The following is an 18986-nucleotide window of genomic DNA, read 5'->3' on the forward strand; positions in this document are numbered from 1 at the left end:
AATAAAATCTTACAACTGTATCACTATAAAAAGAAACATATCCAGCGCAAATCAAGGTTTTTGAATCAATTATTACATTCGAGGCAGGCCCGCAAAAGGAGATATATTACGAATGTACAACTATTTGCAAGACGACTCCGTTCAAAACTCGTTTTCAAGATCTTACGCAGCTGACTCCGCTTTCCTCGCTTCCTCCGCTCTGCTTTACTCTTTTGCAGTGGAAGTAAATGGATGAAATATAATAAAACTAGTTCAGCTAGTTTCGTACGGAGTCCGTGGGAAACTCGCCCAACTCGCTAGCACCGTATGTGACTCTTTCAACTCGCTCACTCCGCTCCGCTCGTCTCCGTTTTGGTGGAAGCACATGTATGAAAATCCGTAATGGGTCCGTTCCGCTCGCAGTGGAAGGCGGGCAGAATCTTCGTCATTTCTTTGTACGCTCTGACTACACTGTCATAAAAGTTTACGCACAGTTAGTTAAAACCCAAGTTGAAGAGCAAAAAAGAAAGTATGTTTATATATGTCTTTAATCCTCTAATCTAGAAACTATTCAATTAATAAATTAACAAACAGGTACCACACATTTTTAATCAGATTCATGTGATAATTATGAAATTGTTTAACGTAAAGCTAAGATTCCTTTCAATATCACTAAAAGGTTTCCGCTATATCTAAATTTCAATTTCACAAAGCCATTGTGAAACCGGATATGAATTTCACAACCATATCTATTCAAATTAGACGAGTATTGAAACTTAATGGGATGCTTGAAGAAACCCGATAATATTCTATCTAATTCAGCTTAAATTTCTAGTACAGCTTCCGCAGAAGTGACCTGTCTCGGTTGGAATGCTTAAATAAAGGAATTGGCTACGTGTCGCATGATTGTAGTTTGTCTAGACTCTAGACGGTTGTAAACGCTGTCATAAACAAACCTCACTAATTCTTTTTATATGAACCCAATCGTACTCTTGTTCGCTTTTGTTTTTGCACATCCCAATTATACTAAAATGTCTTAAATCTACATTGATCACATATCGCCTTCTATTTATATCAGTTCTAGGCCAAGTAGGTTTTGAGTCGGTGTCGTAAAAGCTATTAAATATTTTTTTCAAGCAGACAAGCTTTTGAAGCTATATTTCAAAAGTTTTTCAGTTTAGTATTCAGTTTTCGTACCCTTCCTTTTTCCTTTTTTTTATACATTACTATTTTATGCGATAATTTATAGTAATGAAACCACAGATAAATGGTAAACGTTTGACTCTATCGCATATACGTTACTTACGGTTAGTCCATTTCTCTGGATTTAGATAGATTACCTCCAAATGACCAACTAATTAGTGGAGCAAATCCCTTACATTTTCCCGACTAAGAACGTCATTAATCTGTGTCTATACGTAAAAGTACTGACTATTAATTTCTTCAGTTTGCATTGAAATACTCACTCGCAGGTATTTGCATTTAATATATCTCGTCGTGTCGGTCGTGCAACAGTTTTCCCATTCTAAATTTAACTTTAGATAGATTTCTCCACTTTAATCTTGCTTTTTAAGTATACATTTTTAAGTATTTTTTAATATGACTGGATTTAGGTTTGGCCTAGCGGCTTTAAGGTGCGTCTCTCATCCTTGTGGTCGCACATTCGAACCCCGGTTGTGCACTCATAGACTGACTAACTAATTGCGCAATGAACACTCGGTTGTATGGTGAAGAAGTACATCCTGAAAAAGCCGGCATGCCGTAGTCCCAAGAGATTCGAAGGCTATTTGCAAGTACAGAAAATATGAATTTAATATGAATATGACGTTTTAAGAACAAAGTGTAAATGATAAATAGTTGTTACCTCGTAGTATTGTATTATATTAGAAAATGGTAAAATGTTTTGAATTATATCTAGTCTTGATTTAATCGGGAGATTACGTACTATAAATCTTACCTATTATTATAAAGCTATTCAATTTAATAGCAATATCAATGTTTAATTGGAGAGGGTGGGTGGACCACCCACCGTGGAGCATATAACCCATATGCACCACGGCGGGTCTGTCTACAACCTAAACATAAATCTTGTACTGGCCCATATGTTTATACAGGTAATTTTGAAAATCTGTCTTGACACCGAGAATTGCATGTACAAAATCATTTGTACGCAAAATATTGCAATAAGATAAACAGGACTGATAGCATGTTTTTACTATATTTAACAATATATTATATTGTAATACCTCTTATAAATAACACACATATTAAACTTCATAGAAATCAGATTATAAGTATGAGTGTATTATCTCTTGCATATTCAATATGGATTATTGATAATGTCAAAAATAGTATTGTCTTTTGTTAACATAGCTTATACTCATTGAAAGAAAACACTTTTTTACGGGATTTAAGCCATGTATAAACTTATAATCATTTAACATAATTTTAAATTTTTCTTTAATGTCAAAAATATATGTGCCCAATGTTTATATGAATATTATATAATGTAAATTTTTGAATTTGTGAATTCGTGTGGAGAATATATTAATAATAATCGCTTTTTATTTTTATTTTTTTACACTTAAATAAATTTATATTTCTATCATCTCATTCTTTTCAGATATATGTTTGCCCTTTTTTGACAAAAGCCTCCCCAAATCCCGCCATTCTTGTCCGTACTGTACATTCACTGCCATCTACCACCTGTTGTTTCCTTACTCTGGTCTACCCGTCTATACACCTCCTAAATTGTAAGGACATAAACTAGTATAATTAATAAACATCTTAGCCGTTTTTAGATCTTAAGTTGGTAGGTATATTTGCTCAATTTAGTTCCCACAAATGCTTATATTTATATACATATGTATATATATTAGTATATAACATATATACAAGATCACATTAGGTTGGGAAAAAAGTCTTTTCATATTATTGTATATATGAACTTGTAATAAAATCTCTTTGGCTATACTATTTGTATCTGGCTGGTTATAAATAAAAGTTTAAATTTTAAAGAAGATAATTCCAAATTCAAATGAGGGAAATGTGTGATTTTTATTTATTGTACTGTCAAGATGAGTGAATCTTATGAATATATTCGATACATTAAAAAAATTTACAACAAAAGAGGTAAAAATGCAACGCAAGCTGCGAAATCAATTTGCGACCAGTTCAGTGTCTGTGAGAGTAGCACAAATTTGGTTGAAGCGTTTTCAATCCGGAAGTTTTGATGTCAAATATGTACTTCGCTCTGGTCGCCCCATTAAGTATAAAATGGATGCCATATCAGTAGTCACGACGTAGCTGAAGAACTGGGAAGTGATCACAAAATAGTTTTGGCGAAATTTAAAAAAAAAGGGTACACAAAAAGGCTCGATATTTGGGTACCTCACGAGCTCACTAAAATAAACTTAATGAGCCGTGTACTCATTTGTGATTCTTTAGTACGACGTAATGATACCGAACGATTTCTGAAGAAGCTGATAACTGCCGATGAAAAGTATTTTACGTACGACAAGAACGTGCGAAAAAGGTCAAAGCCCGGCCAGGATTCACAGACCGTGGCGAAACCCGGATTAACTCGCAACAAGGTGGTGCTGCGTGTGTGGTGGGATTGGAAGAGCATTATTCATTATGTGCTGTTACCACCAGGCAGAACCATCGATTCTAAACTCCACTGCGAACTGATGAGATTAAAGCGAGAAGTTGAGAGAAAGCGGCCGGAATTAATCCACAGATTGGGTGTGGTTTTTCATCATGATAACGCTAGACCTCACACGTCTTTAACCAAAGCTTGGCTGGGAGGTGGTAATACATCCGCCGTATAGTCCTGACTTTGCAACATCAGATTTCCACCTGTTTCGGTTTCTTCAGAATTCTTTAGGCAGTGTCAGGTTAACATCACGAGAGTATTGCCAAAACCAATTATCGCGGTATTTTGATCAGAAGCCCCAAAACATATATAGCAATGGGATCATGTCCCTACCTATAAGATGGCAAAAAGTTATCGAACAAAATGGTACCGACATACTTTAGTTACATGTAAACATATATTAAAAAAAGTTGTGAATTTTCTTAAAAAAGGCGAAGAAACTTATTCCCCTACCTATTATGTTTGTAGCCTATATATAATATATAATAGCTTGAGGTCTTGACACAAATAATAAGTTTTATTTAATTTGTGTATTAAATAAATATTGTAGTGTCTTCATATGTGTATTTAAATGCAATTGCGATTATCAACCTTTTAATATACGATCATGAGTCATATTAAAGATTTCGACTTAAAATAAATTGGCCTCGGAATTCTATCATTTACGAAGTAAATTGTGTGTGAGCGGTCGTGCATCGTATCGTAAAAGATAAAATGCTATCTCTCCGTAGAAGGATAAATACAATTTACATTTTTAATGCAAGAAGCACAAGGTAATCAACTTTTATTTATCGTTATTATTTAATAAAATTAATAAGATAAAAGTTACGTTTGTTTATATGTTCTATGTTTAACGATTAATTTTCAATTACTTTGTTGAGTGAGACATTTTAGTTGTTGTTTACTACTACTGTTATATGTTAAAATATAAATGTCGAATTTAATTATGTTGATATGTATAGTTGTAACCTACCAAATAGTTTTAAGCCATACCTTCTAAATGTTATTTGCTTATCAGGTTGTTAGGTGTAAGTTCGACTCTCGTCGATAAAAGAAACTATATCAAAACATGGCAAGAAATACCAGGTCCATCTTCATTACCTGTTATAGGGCAACTGCATCACTTTCTACCTGGTGGTATGTTTATACTTAAATATCTACTATGTTAAAAGAATAGCATCTTCCGTCTTCGTCGTTTTAAAGCTTAGCTATGATATAACATAAAAGCCGATAGTAAAGGACGTCAAATGTTTTATTACAGTGCGTATTTAATTGATACTTGTCGCAGTTAATGTTTTTATAAAAAAAATCATAATTTGTATACTCTTTTTAAGGGTAGTGTGTAAAAGTTAAATCTTGTGTACATTTGGCCTTAGCTGTAGCTGTTTCTCGGTTTTTTTTTTCTGTATGTTTGCATTCTTACCGAAGACACGCCGTAGTTTTTTGGGACTAGCAGGCGGTTTCAAATCCACTCTTAGCCGTCACTTAACCTTAGTTGAGTAGGATATTGTGTAAACGTCTATTATAATAATTATCATTGCATTTAAAAAGAATACTAGAATGTTTGCTTTGAAATAAAATAGCAGTTGTAAAAGAATTTATAAACAGTTAATTTTCTATTAACTGTTGTGTATAAAAAAGACTAGTAATAAGATTTGTTATAAAGTGTAGTGTTTAGTAAAAAATTAAGAAATACAGTTTTTCAGGATCTTTGTATAACGTGAAACATGCTTTATACGATACACTGTACAAAAGGTACGGTCCAATAGTGAAAATGAAGATATTAGGTGTCCCATTTCTAATAATAAACTTATACGATCCTGGCGCTATTGAAAAGGTAATATTTTAGTTTTCTACTTTAAGTTTGCATAGGAAAGTGTTATTTGGTCAAACAGCTGAAATATTAGAGCTATATATATGCTATATTGCATATTATGTCCTTTTTCCTTATCGCACTTTACTACTAGCTGCCCCCGCAAACTTCGTTTCTCCTTAATATGATTTTACTTAGCTTACGTTTATAGAATATTCTATCATGTCACATTTTGCTATACTACCCCCGAGACTTCTGTTTTCCGAAATGAAAACTTTTAGGGTTCTCTTTAAATTTTTCTCTATATAAACCTCAGAGGAAAGTCATAAGTTTTTAATATACAAATTAAAAATACGGGTTAATTTTAGTTGGTTGAAAATTAAGGGTTGTATGTATTTTAGTATTCTGTATCATAAAAAATACCGTTACCATGTAGAGGAAAAATAGCAGTCCGATTCGCAGAACTAACCAATATGCACACTTTCATGATAATCGGTCAAGCCATTTCGAAGAAGTTTAATTGCAAACACCGTGACAATTTTATAAATAAGACTTTCAAATAATCGTACTTTTTAAACTACTACAATGCATGCTGTGTTAGCTTTTAATGTATAGGTACTTTAGTATTTTCATGTTATTGTAGTAACTCCTGTTACCATTAAATGTATTACCTTTTTCATATAAGGGAGTCACCATAATTCGTAGTAAGTCTCGACTTTGTCTTACCCTTAAAATAATATAAGTAAAATTTCCGCTGTTATTGTTACTATAAAATCAAATATTTTTTTTTGTTGTGTCTAAACTACTTATTTCAATGCCAGTCGAAAAAAATACAAATCATTATTATTAATTTATTTTCCAGATTCTACGTGAGGAAGATATTCTTCCTGACCGACCAGCTTTTCAATCCTTACAATATTATAGAAAGAATTACCTTAAAAGTGATAATCCAAATTCTGAATCTGAGTCTACTGGCCTTATTACAGAGTAAATACACAATAATTAAGTAACAAACATTTTTCAACTCAAATAATATTTGTCTTTTATTATGTACAACAAACGGGCCAAAGGCTCATGTGATATTAGGTGATAAAGCCCTTGGACCCTTAAACTGCCTGACGGCTCGCTGCTTTTATAATAAAAATATGTGATTTCCAAAAGGATCAAAAAAAAAATGCTGAACTTTATTTAGTGGTTTAAAATAAAAAAGCACAAAATACTTAAGAGGCTGCATAACAAAGTTTGTTTGATAACAGAAAAAACTAAATAAAACATAAAATACAACCTTTCTCTTAAATAACTTTGTCTATTAAGAAAACTACATTTAAGCCCAATGAGAGTTTCAAATTCAATGTTATATTATATATATATATATTTAAGTAGCCTTTGTATTATCAACAATGTTTAAATTATATTACAGGCATGGGGATAATTGGAAGAGTTTAAGATCTAAAGTCAATCCCATAATGCTGCAACCCAAGGGTGTAAAAGTTTATAATAAACCATTATATAAAGTAGCGGAAGATATGGTTTCAAGGTAACGTACAGTCAATTAGTATTTTTCAAAATTTTAATATCTAAATAAACCATAAAAATAATAGATTTCAAACGTCTATTCTGTTCGAAAATCCCAATATGTATCTTGTTTACCATGATAAATAGGATTATTATTATATAGTAAATTGATATATACATTAATAAAGAATATTAATATACATATAAATACCTACGGTATTTATGTCTCACCGCAATGAATTGGTTGTTTTTGGCAGTATAAAGTGACTGTCATTGACCTAATGCTGTTGTTTTAGAATACAATTTCTACTTGATGAAAAACATATGGTCAATAATGTAAGGCATGAAATTACGATGTGGTCGTTAGAATCGGTAGCGGTTGTTTCTCTAGGACAACGGTTGAACCTTTTCGATCCAAATTTACCGGAGGATTCCCCAGCACGAAAACTCACAAAGAATATACATGAAGTTTTTTATATAGCGCAAAACTTGGACTTGAAACCAAGTCTGTGGAGATACATCTCTACGCCGCTATTTAGAAAGGCAATGAAGACTTATGCTGAACAATGGGAGTGAGTAAAGTTACGTAGTCTATATGTTCTAGGATTAAAACTAACAGCCGAGGCCCTACAAATGTTTGATTTGTTTATCGAAGCGTTTGACACTCTATTAGAAAAACTGTGGCACCTAGCAGTAATCATTAATAAAACTCTTTTAAAAACTTTCAGACTTAGCAAATATTTTGTGCAACAAAGCATGGTAAATCTTAAAAAGGAAACAAATAGACCCGATGACGAAAAAAGTATTCTTGAGAAACTGGTGAACATTGATGAACGAACTGCCGTTCTTATGGCTGGTGATTCTCTATTTGCTGGTGTAGATACGGTAATAATAATTCAGTTAGTTTTGAAATAATTGAGTCAAACAAGTTCTTGGAGTTTGTGCCAAACAAACGAAACGACGAAAGTGAGACAAAATTACTCTAATTTATTGTGTATTGATGCGTCACCACAGACATTATTACAGTCTACAAGAATAATATAATAAATATTATGTGATATATTTGTGAGAAATATTTTAATAAATAACTTATAGCCTAAAAGTCATTAATTTGAGCCATAAAAACGTAAATATGAATGGGCAATTAATTTTACAATATTATTAGATAACAGAAGCGGATTTAATTTAAAAACAAAAGAATACACACGGAATTTAATTTACACAAAAAAACAACAATCAAAAGATAAGAACACGTAGGTACTTTATACTTAAAATTTACTAAAGGTAGGGTAGTCAAACATACGTTCCGCACAAAGTCTCATTTTTTTTCGAATGGAATCTCGCTGGCCTTAAGGGCCTTTACAGCTCAGCTCGGCCTGAATTGGCGTTTACCCCTTTGGCTAGCACAAGGGTGTCTCATGTGAGACTTGGACCTCGGCTTGGGCCGTGGCGGGGGTGAATCAACGCCGCGCAATGAGATTGTTTACCACAAAAAACACGGAAAAAAGTGTTTCGTAGGACGACTTTCATCTAAAGTATAATGGGCCACCTCGGTATATAACGGTACTTAGGACACACCTGTCATTACAATGTATTAATTACATAATTTTACTTTATAATTATCTATTACTAGCGGACCCGACAGACGTTGCCCTGTCTCAACTATGAATATTGATTTCGAATTGGTATAATTAACAAAAAAAATATTCATACTTCCCTAAACTCTATATTAAATTGAACTTTTAATATTACATTTGAACTAACGGTGGTTCATTTCTTGTTAGAAATCATAAATTAATTATTTTATATTTATTTTAACAAAAAGATTATTTTATATGTATTTATAGATATTTAATTTTCTTACATCCTCTTTGTCGATAATTGCAGCACGTATTCTGTCATGTTATTTCAAACGCCAAAAGGTTACATCAAAAAGTTGAATGAAATGAAAACAAAAACTGATATCGTAACAAAAGTCAGGATAACATAATATGGTGGCTAAGATTCTTAATTTTTTTAAGTTTTCGGAATTTTTTTCTTGTTTAAAAACCTTCTCTCCGGGAATAACAAATACAACAAAAAAATAATTAGCAAAATTGGTCCAGTCGCTCACGCGTGATGCCGTGACCAAGGGAAATAGGGATTTTTATATATGTAGATTTTATTTTCCTCAGGCTGGTAACGTAGTGACTTCAATATTGTACCTCTTAGCTAGAAATCCAGATAAACAGAAAAAGCTAAGAGAGGAGCTTATATCGGAAAACCCAAAACAAACTTACCTAAAAGCTTGCATAAAAGAAACATTAAGAATTATACCAGTAGTACCAGCGAATCTAAGAAAAGTTTCGAAAGATTATGATGTACTTGGATACAGAATACCTAAGGATGTAAGTAATAGTAATAATCCAGTGCTTCAACCACATTCATTGTCCTTATATACTTTATAGACTACTAAGTGATCAGCCCTCTTTGTCTATCGATTTTTGTGTTTGAGATATGCCGGTACTTTACGATGTTTACATTATAAAGATTTAAGAAGAACTTAGTGCATAAAACACAAGCGAACAGATTCGTAAATATTTTTTTTATCATGTGCATATGATCAATACACGATAAAAAAATATGTAAAGCGTGTTACGTACTGTTAAAGTTAATAAATCGGTTCCAGAGTTTTGTAATATTAAATCACGAAGTTCTCGGTAAGACTGAGCAACATTTCCCAAGACCGAACGAGTTCATTCCAGAAAGATGGATTGTTGATAAGACTGACCCCCTATATTATGGAAATGCTCATCCATTTGTATATAATCCATTTGGTTTTGGAACCAGAAGTTGTATTGGTAAGTTTCATAATGCTAGTAAAGAATAAAATACAACGAAAATAATTTGACACGTGATGAGCGCTTGTCGTAGGTATTATAACGAGTACGTATCTTAAAGAACGCGTTTTATACGCACATCGCATATACGGAATATTAGGTCAGCACTTTCATTTAAATTACGGTTTTCCACATAATCTACTTAAACACATTGTTTTAAACTTGTGTTTAATAATTTGACATTATATACAGGCGACATTTTAACGCGGTATTGTATTATATTAGACGTTTATTTAACAATAAGTCTTTATCTTATTTCCTTAAAAGTCAAAAAAATATTTAATTATATTAATTAACGGAACAAATCGGACTACTGTGGATTTTAATGATTAATTAATTAAATATTGTATTAAGACATAGTTTTCAAATTGATTTTTAGATCTTTTTTTTACTTACATAAACCCATTTTTAATGGAGTTGATATATTTTCTAAAGTACGGTAACTTCTGTCTGGGATGGGGACTGTACACATCATGTTTACCACGTATCCATTTATTTCACCGGAATCAAACTTACGAATATTGGTGTCTCTAGTAAGAAAATGTAAATACATATTTTCAGGAAGAAGAATAGCCCAGTTACAACTCGAGTCATTTACATCGCAAATGATAAAAAACTTCGAAGTGTCCTGGGATGGACCTCCAGCCGAAGTAGAAGTGGCCATAAGTATATATATTAAAGGGGACTTACCTTTTGTTTTCAAAAATGTTTACAAGAATTGAAAATATTTTTTGAACTACAGTTTTATTTTAGATGAACACTATGAACCCAATGGGGTTTTAATTTAATTCACTTTAAATTTTGACAAAATAAAATTACGTTCTGAGGTAACAAATTTCTAATATTTTTCTTAGATAAAAGCTTTATAATATTTCTGGATTTGAAACTAATTAAAACCGAAGTAATTACAAGAAACATATTTTTTCATTGCCTTCCTTTCTTATTGTAACTCATCACAGATTACTGTCTCTTTACATCATTGTCTAAATACAATATGACAGAAGACGAATGATCACGTTAGCTAAAAGCGTAATTAAACATATTTATTAGGTTTTATAAATATAATGATGTTAGATTCTATGATGAATAATTTTTTATCATTTACAATTATACCAAATACAATTTTTTTTATAATTTTACATGCGTTCGAGCCAAATTAATTTAAAGGTAAAAAAATAATGGTAGATATAGATAAAGAAAACAGTAAAATGAATATAGATGACAGATCGTCTACCGATAGAAAAAACCAAAGACAATAGAATTGTCTATTGAGAATAGTACTGTCATCCGTAAATCTTACAGATTCGCGCCAAAACGAATACTAAACATCTTTAACCATACACTGTCTTTTCCGCTAAAAGTATTGGAATATTTATTTTTTACATTTTAGTTTCAACAATCAATAAAACACATTATAGCTGTTAAAAACATGCTATTAAGAAAGTTATTGCCAGTCTTAGGTTAATCTAATAGTTGTTTAAGGTAAGAATTTTAATTTAAAGGCATAGCATTACAGTATTTTTTTATGTTGTGTATAATGAAGTCTATTGTAATAGAAATTTTGAAGCTAGAAACGTAATTTGCAGGTATTTTATTTCCAATTCATACTACCTTCCAATTTGTTCTAAATGGTTCGAACAAATGATTCTGTATAAATAATAGTATATTCGACAATATTTCTTAGGAAATCATTAATTTATTTTCAATTTAAAAAAACAATGGTTCAATATTAGTATGACAGCAAACTTAGATTTTGCTAAACAAAATTAAGTATTTTAAATAAGCTGAGTTTCTAAAGAGTCCTGCTTAATGTAACAGTTTTATTAACAAGCATGGAAGGCACACTAATATAATAATATTAATAATAATAGTCGTAACAAATTGCAACTATAAGTATACTCCGCAAATTCAGTACTGGTTATATTATGATTATATGAAATAAAATCAACAATTTTACCGATAAGAGTCATTGATTATTATTGTAAAAAAATACACGTAGATTTTTTTTACAATATAAATCAATAATGAAAAGAAATAGATGAATGTTTCATCGCTAAATCAAATAAAAAACTTATTTAATCGTATCGGTAACAAGAAACACTTATGAATGTTAATATAAATTGGGACATGCGAGAAGAACATTAGTATGTTCTTCTATGACTGACTGACTGACTTAATGAATATACATTGGTAGTCTACTATCTATTCGATACGTTACGTTTTTATATTATCTACTCTATTCTACGTATCAGCAGCACCCGCAAACTTCGTCTCCCCTTAAGATTTTTTACTTAGACTACCTTCTTTGTAGTTATATAGCAACATACGTAACATTACTCGAATTGGTTCATCTGTCTTCCATTTTTATTTCGATAGATAACGATACCCTTTTAATCACAAGAAAATTTTAAGGAACTGTAACTATTGCGTCAAGTATCACGGTAAATGTAAAAATAATAAACTAGCAAACGCTTAGCATGAGCGGTCGAAATAGAAGCAAGCACATAGTGTGAACAAAACACAAACACGTATTTAAACGCCGACAAATTTTAAAGGTCACGGACTTAGTGGTTTTCAAAGTCAAGGTTAACAGCTGACATGAAACGTTATCAATTTTTAACGTGTTATCTGTGTATGATTAGATGTACTCTGCGTAAATGTAAAGTTAATACATGTAATGTATTTATTTAAAAGCATTGGTGTGAATCTGAACAAAATCAAAGTAATAGAGAACTTAGATATAGAGAATTAGAGAGAAGACTAAATTAATATAACAAAAAACAAACAAAAACAATAACTAACTTGAAATATAATAACTAAAATATACTTTAAAAGGAGCCCCATTTAGGCAAGTTTCCAATGATACTGGTACCGTTTCTCCTTTGAATAGCTAGACTAATGTTTTGTCCGAGGTAACTGCCAGCTCTTCGGTCTCCTGTGATGGGCGCTATGACCCCACGGACCTAGGGGCTCGACACCGAATGTGACAAAATCGTATTCGGAGCCTAGACCTCCGTATATGCATGGTTTAATATAATAAACTATTTATGTAGATTATGAATTACTACCTATAAGACTAATAGGTAGACAAGAAGTAAGACTTTAAGGTAAGCAGTAATTCTTGTCATCATTTAAAATTGTACTGTATTTTTTTTCTAAATAATTTAATTTATTTAAGTTCTAGACCGATTTTTGTACCTCATGTTTACACAATGATTCTTAGATACATATATATTCATTTTATCTTAGGAATTCCAGACATGAGGAACATAATTTCTACTCTGAAAACCGTTGTCTTAATTACGATCTATCGCATTTTGATATTGTTTAAGAAATGTATTTAATGGCAATTAAACACAATGGAGTTTAACGCAAATATTACTTCATGAAAGCGACAAACCACTCCGTTCATTTATTCGTTTATAATAGGAGAAAGAATCCAAATTTGTTAACCCTTACATAAAAAAGGGGTCCGTATACTAGTGTACACACGTAAAAAGTGAAACTTCTTTATGACCTTATTTTCCGAAAAATGATATATATACACAAATAATATAATTATTTCATTTTACCTTATTACTACTAAGATTACTACAGAATTTCATAAATTGTAATAGAATGATTACTATCATTGTTATCGTTATTATATATTTTTGTTATTAATGGCTTCGAAACTCTTGGAATCAACCGTGGTAGGAACAAGAAATAGATGGCGCGTAACGGAAAAATTTGACGCGTAACCGAAAAATGTGACAGTAATTTTTTTCCAACGCCAATAAAAAAGTTTCACTTCAAAAAGGCTGCTCATAGAATCGTCATGAATGCATAACAGGCATACTAACAAAAAGTAATAATGCGTTATAATTTTAGGATGGCTCGCGAATCGTGAATTAACGCTGAATACGCTTTTCGATCAATTTGGACCTATTGTACGATTGGAAGGAAAATTGAGAGCGCCAACACTGATATTCATTTTAGATGCAGAGGCCGCTGCGCTTGTAAGTTCAGTTCAATAAGAGTTACATACATTTGAAGGGTATAAATAAATTAAAAATAATATTTACGTACTCCATTAATTTCATATTTAAATTAACTTCTTTGATTACACAAGAACAACTATTATAATTCATATTTGTTACAAATATAATTATTAAGTCTTATGAAATTTTTAGTTACAATTTAAGTTTAGCCTCCAAAATATAGTATAAAGGTACTGTAAAACCAACTATGGAAGTCCTCAGTATAGTAATAATTTAGAAAATAAAACCACAGTAACGCCTTTTAATTAATTTTAACTTTGATAAAAACTTTTTAAATGTGAAGATGCTAATTATTGTGCTCGTATATGCAATTTTCATAGCATTTGGCTTAGAGTGTGACGTATTGCGTCTGATTTTTGGTATAATTTAAAAGAGTTCATATATTTAAACCATACTTTACAAAACAACAATACAAGTATAAATAATTGTTATCGGATTACATGTTCTAAATAATTGACGATTTCCATTTAAAGAAAGAAAATTATTATTATTTTTATAGATATTAAGAAGCGAAAACTGGATGCCGGTTCGTCCCGGATTTAGGAGTTAATACAGGAAGAAAATTATTCCCTGCAATTCTGATCAATTAACGGGCCTTTTAACTGAGTAAGAATCTTAACCGTTTACAATCCTTTACAGCTGAAACTTCATTGTACCGGAAGTTGGTCGAAACTTGTTGTTTTAAACGGATATTGATGTAATCAAGCTTAATTATAGTACAAGATTTATATTTTCTTTATTTGTAAAAATTACCGTTACCTGGAGGGTATGCGGGTATGGCATAAAATTATTAATTTCTTTTATATCTTATTAATTATATATGCATTCGTTAGCTTGACCATGTGTCAAGCGCGTTGTCTGTTTCCATTTATTTCAAAACCCAGGGTGATATTTAATTCTGTCAATTAAAAACTTCAAAGTTGGTTCCATCATTGGAGAGTTACAGAGTACGGATACTGAACCTGTTAGTATTACTTCACCGTAGGAGTGCCTATGTTGTTTCGCAGATTCCAATGTATGCATTGCCTAGATTCAAATGCAGGACACTGGTAAGGCATTTAAAGTTTTAAAACTGAATTCACATTATTTAATACATTGAAATAAATCTAGAAAGATCTGCCGCGTATTCAAAGACAAAAAATAATAATGAACAATTTTACAATCATGGTGAACCATTGAAAAAATTCCATTCAATAGTAAACCCAATAATGATGCATTCGAAAACTATTTAACTGTACAGCAAAATATTGAACGAAGTGTCAGATGATATAGTTACAAGGTAATAATTGCTTGTCAAAATGTAGATTCACCTAGTTATCAATGTCTTGAACATAAATAATAATAAAGAAATCAAACCGATATTTATTTCAGAATTCATATTACAAAAGTAAGAATTAAAAATCACTTGTGACACACACCAAGTGACACCAAAATCTGATGAGTTCTAAAAATACTCAAAAAAATGTCCATATACTCGTAGATTTAATTTTTTTCAGTAACCGACAGATAATAGTAAAATTAAATAACACTATTTCAAAGTCATAGACCTACAATAATACCATAGGTATGACGACAACGACAAATATTTAAAAACGACTGTATATTTTTCGGTGTTGTAATATCGTTATGGGCTTTGGAAACGATTAGTGTAGTGGCTCTTGGTGGTTGAATAAACTGTCTTGATCTAAATCTACCAGAAGATTCTCCCGCCCGAAGACTCAAATTGCCAATGATATATTTGTTCTGATAAACAAATTGGCCTTTAGACCAAGTTTATGGCGATACATTTTAACACGGAACTATAAAAAGCTAATGAATTGTTATGCTGAGCAAAAAAGGTAACATTGTTTTAAATCAATTTTTATTATTATTAAATTTTCATGGTCTTCTGGGCGGACTACATCGTGCAAAGTCTGGATGCTTACAGACACATCGATGTAGTTGAAGGGAGTCAATGATCCGCTCCTTCAAGATTCCGCTGCAGGATTTGGGCCGGCATTAGAGTCCAGAATGTTTATTGTGGATTATTAAACGCAGACTGTGTTAGCCTATAATTTTTTCTAGTTTAGTCCTTATAGCCCAAAGCAAATTAATTAATCTGCAAATCTGAAATCTGTTTGCTGACCTGTTCTACTATTAAATGTCTCATTTTGACATCATATAAGCTGAAGCTGAAAATTATCAAAAGACGTAGTCTTCATGCAGCGGCTATAAAGGGATTCAAAAAGTTAGTTCAAAATAATGTATCTAATCAATTTCTTACTAAGCTCTGCATTCCATTACGTATCTGAAATTGCAATCTGGTCTTCAGTACTTAAATATGGCAAACTTCGTACCGAAAAATGTTTTGACTAGTCTGGAAACTAGATCGGCGTTCTAGAATACGGATAATAAGAGTCTCAGTTATGAAGATGATATTATTCGCTATTTATATAAAAGTATGAAAATGTTTCAGCATAAGCGAGTAAGGCGATTGAAGAATATAAATCTAAGGGAAACAAAGATGATGAAGAGAAAAGCGTTCTTGAGAAACTTTTGGAAATAGATGAGGAAGTGGCCGTCATCATGGCGACAGACTTGCTATTTGCTGGTGTGGACACAGTTAGTATTATGATATATATATACTAATATAGTCTCGCACTGTTACAAGCGATTTGTGTGACAGAAAAATAAATTTGTAAAGATAAATTTGTCAGTGATGAAACTGATTTTTCTTGCTGACGCAAGACACAACTCACTCACATTTTCACTCGATTTCTAGCTTATTATAATAATTAAAAAAAACTAATAATTAAAAATTTTTTTTTAATTATTCATTTAAAGAGTGATATATTAGTTTTCTATGATAGTTATATATTTTTAACTAACCAACGACAATGCAAAAAGCCAACGCTTCCACTTTTTTCGAGAGTTTGAATATAAGGTTTACACAGAATGTTCTGTTTAATTCTAATTTGTCAATAGCTCTAGTCTAACGCACTTGTACACGTGTGTACGTCAAGGACGTCCGTTTGTACTTTGCCCTATCACAAATGCATGGTTTCGTCTTTCGTCTAGATTTTGTTTTTGGTTTCAAAATATTATACCCTAACATATACCTATTGTCCTTGACTCAACGTATCTTTCCAGTGGAATGATAATAGCCAGACGCCCTGTAATTCACCGATTGCAAAAAAAATTATTTTAAGAATAAAATATTATTCGCATTCTTAAGGGAAGGCTTTTCTATAGGCATTACTTAAATAAGACTTTTTAAGCCTTAAATGATAGGTAATCAAATGTACATGAAGTCATCATATAATTCTCGTTTACTTGAAGTTTTCCTTAGCCCCTGATTATTTCCCATACAGCACTTAACATTTATCATTGTTTTGTACTTTCAGTCTGCACACACAATGTTAGCAACATTATACCTACTAGCGAAAAATAAAGATAATCAAGAAAAACTAAGAGACGAAATAATGTCTCAGAACGAGATGAAACCCTACTTGAAAGACTGCAATAAAGAATCCTTACGTGTAATGCCTATTGTGGCTGGAAATCTGAGGATGACCAATAAAGATTATAATATTTTAGCTTATAATTTTCCCGAAAAACGTAAGTATACCTATATCTATTATAGGCACGTAAGCTTATTAAATTTAATGCAAAGAATTAGACATAAAGAGAAAAGCGCGGTAAGTGACCGGTAAAAGGGCTCAGTGCTGAAGCGCAAGCTTCCACATATTAAAAAAAATGCTTATTGTTCTTGGCTTAAGACTTCTGATGTGTTTCTATGATCATTTGTGGCCATCATTTTTAACATTTAATAAATGATTTTGATCGTTTCGTTCGGAATATATATTAACAATTACAAAACTGGTTTAGGATTTCTAGTTTTAATTTGATAATTTGACGAGTTTAAATGCTATTCTATCGTTTTTGTTTTGTTTACAAATATAAAAGACACAACACCACGCAATATCTGTTTCTATCTATGCGTGTATATAGTATGGTATGGTATACGTCCGCGCACGTAGATACTTTTACAATGTTGTTAATGATAATGACTTGAAATAGTTTTTTTTTTAATGCATACTGGAGCGAAAGAAAATACGAATTTGAACAACGAATAACAAAGTAATGGCTTTCGCGATTTTTTAGTTTTTTTATTTATTTAGTCCGCACAGATTATATTTTTCAGCCAATTCAATTTCACTTTCATACAATTTTGTAATTGACCTCTTTGATGTTTGAATTCCAAATTTTAATCATTTTTCTTACGTAGTAGTCATATAATTATTTTTAATATATTTTCTGTTATATTGTTGTCGTTTCTGTTTACAGACTTCAGTAACATTTACTTATAAATTTTTGTCAACGAGTGAGCAACATTTTCTACGTTCAAAAGAATTCATTCCTGAACGTTGGCTGGTTGAAAAACTCATGCCTTACATTGTGGAAGGGCACACCTATTTGCGCACAACCCTTTTGGCTTCGGCGTTAGGAGCCGTTTAGGTAAGTACAATTTAAGATGTTTAACTCGTTAATAAATGGGCCTCTCAGCCCCGTTTATATACTTTAAATATTTATTTAAAAAAAAACAAATTGTATTTGTAATATTATACTTGCAATAAATTATAATATATTAGTGCAGATTTTTTGTACGGAATAACTCTAATAATAACTCTTGCTTTGAGATAATCCCAAAAAAGTTCGCTGGGATTTAAGTCTGGAGGTCTGGGTGGCCACAATATGTCTCCAAAGCGGTTTATATTTTTTTCCTGGAAATTATGCTTTTTAAGTAACACGAGAAACAATTTAACAGTATTTAGTTGTACATAACATTAGAAATGTAACAATCGACATATAATGAAACGAAAAAACAACACACTGCTATTAATAAATTGGACACAATTTTATATTCTACATGTCTCATTCTAAAATTATCTGTGACTATATCCTCTTTATAGTTCATACGAGCTACAGATGTTATATAATAGTTGTGATTTTTAAGGTCGCCGAATTGCTTAGTTAGAACTGGAGATTCTAATTTCAAATATACTGAAGAACTTTAGAGTGGATTGGATAGGATCACCTGCTAAAACCAAAGTATACGTTATCAA

At 31.5% G+C, this 18986-nt stretch overlaps 1 protein-coding gene and 1 long non-coding RNA gene across 3 annotated transcripts; both read left to right on the forward strand.

Moving 5' to 3' along the window:
• The first annotated feature begins 4303 nt into the window (after window positions 1-4303).
• On the forward strand, window positions 4304-10682 carry LOC123710680 (cytochrome P450 CYP12A2-like). 2 transcript variants are annotated; one of them, XM_045662753.1, is made up of 10 exons: window positions 4304-4407; window positions 4653-4771; window positions 5341-5471; window positions 6310-6434; window positions 6868-6984; window positions 7259-7534; window positions 7691-7847; window positions 9137-9349; window positions 9631-9802; window positions 10403-10682. In XM_045662753.1, exons 1-10 carry the CDS (start codon window positions 4349-4351, stop codon window positions 10561-10563), a joined length of 1530 nt encoding a protein of 509 aa, XP_045518709.1. In that variant the 5' UTR covers window positions 4304-4348; the 3' UTR covers window positions 10564-10682. The 2 variants fall into 2 exon arrangements, with proteins under 2 accessions (XP_045518709.1, XP_045518710.1); XM_045662754.1 differs by lacking the exon at window positions 4653-4771 and having other exon boundaries at window positions 4324-4407.
• A 1205-nt stretch (window positions 10683-11887) lies between these two features.
• LOC123710682 lies at window positions 11888-18972 on the forward strand. Its single transcript, XR_006753852.1, has 7 exons — window positions 11888-12948; window positions 13712-13839; window positions 14381-15719; window positions 16337-16482; window positions 17265-17478; window positions 18208-18378; window positions 18878-18972. It is a non-coding gene; the product is annotated as an uncharacterized LOC123710682 (long non-coding RNA).
• The last annotated feature ends 14 nt before the right edge of the window (window positions 18973-18986 follow it).

The sequence above is a fragment of the Pieris brassicae genome, chromosome 6 (assembly GCF_905147105.1).
Source record: "Pieris brassicae chromosome 6, ilPieBrab1.1, whole genome shotgun sequence".
Classification (NCBI taxonomy): Eukaryota; Metazoa; Arthropoda; class Insecta; order Lepidoptera; family Pieridae; genus Pieris; species Pieris brassicae.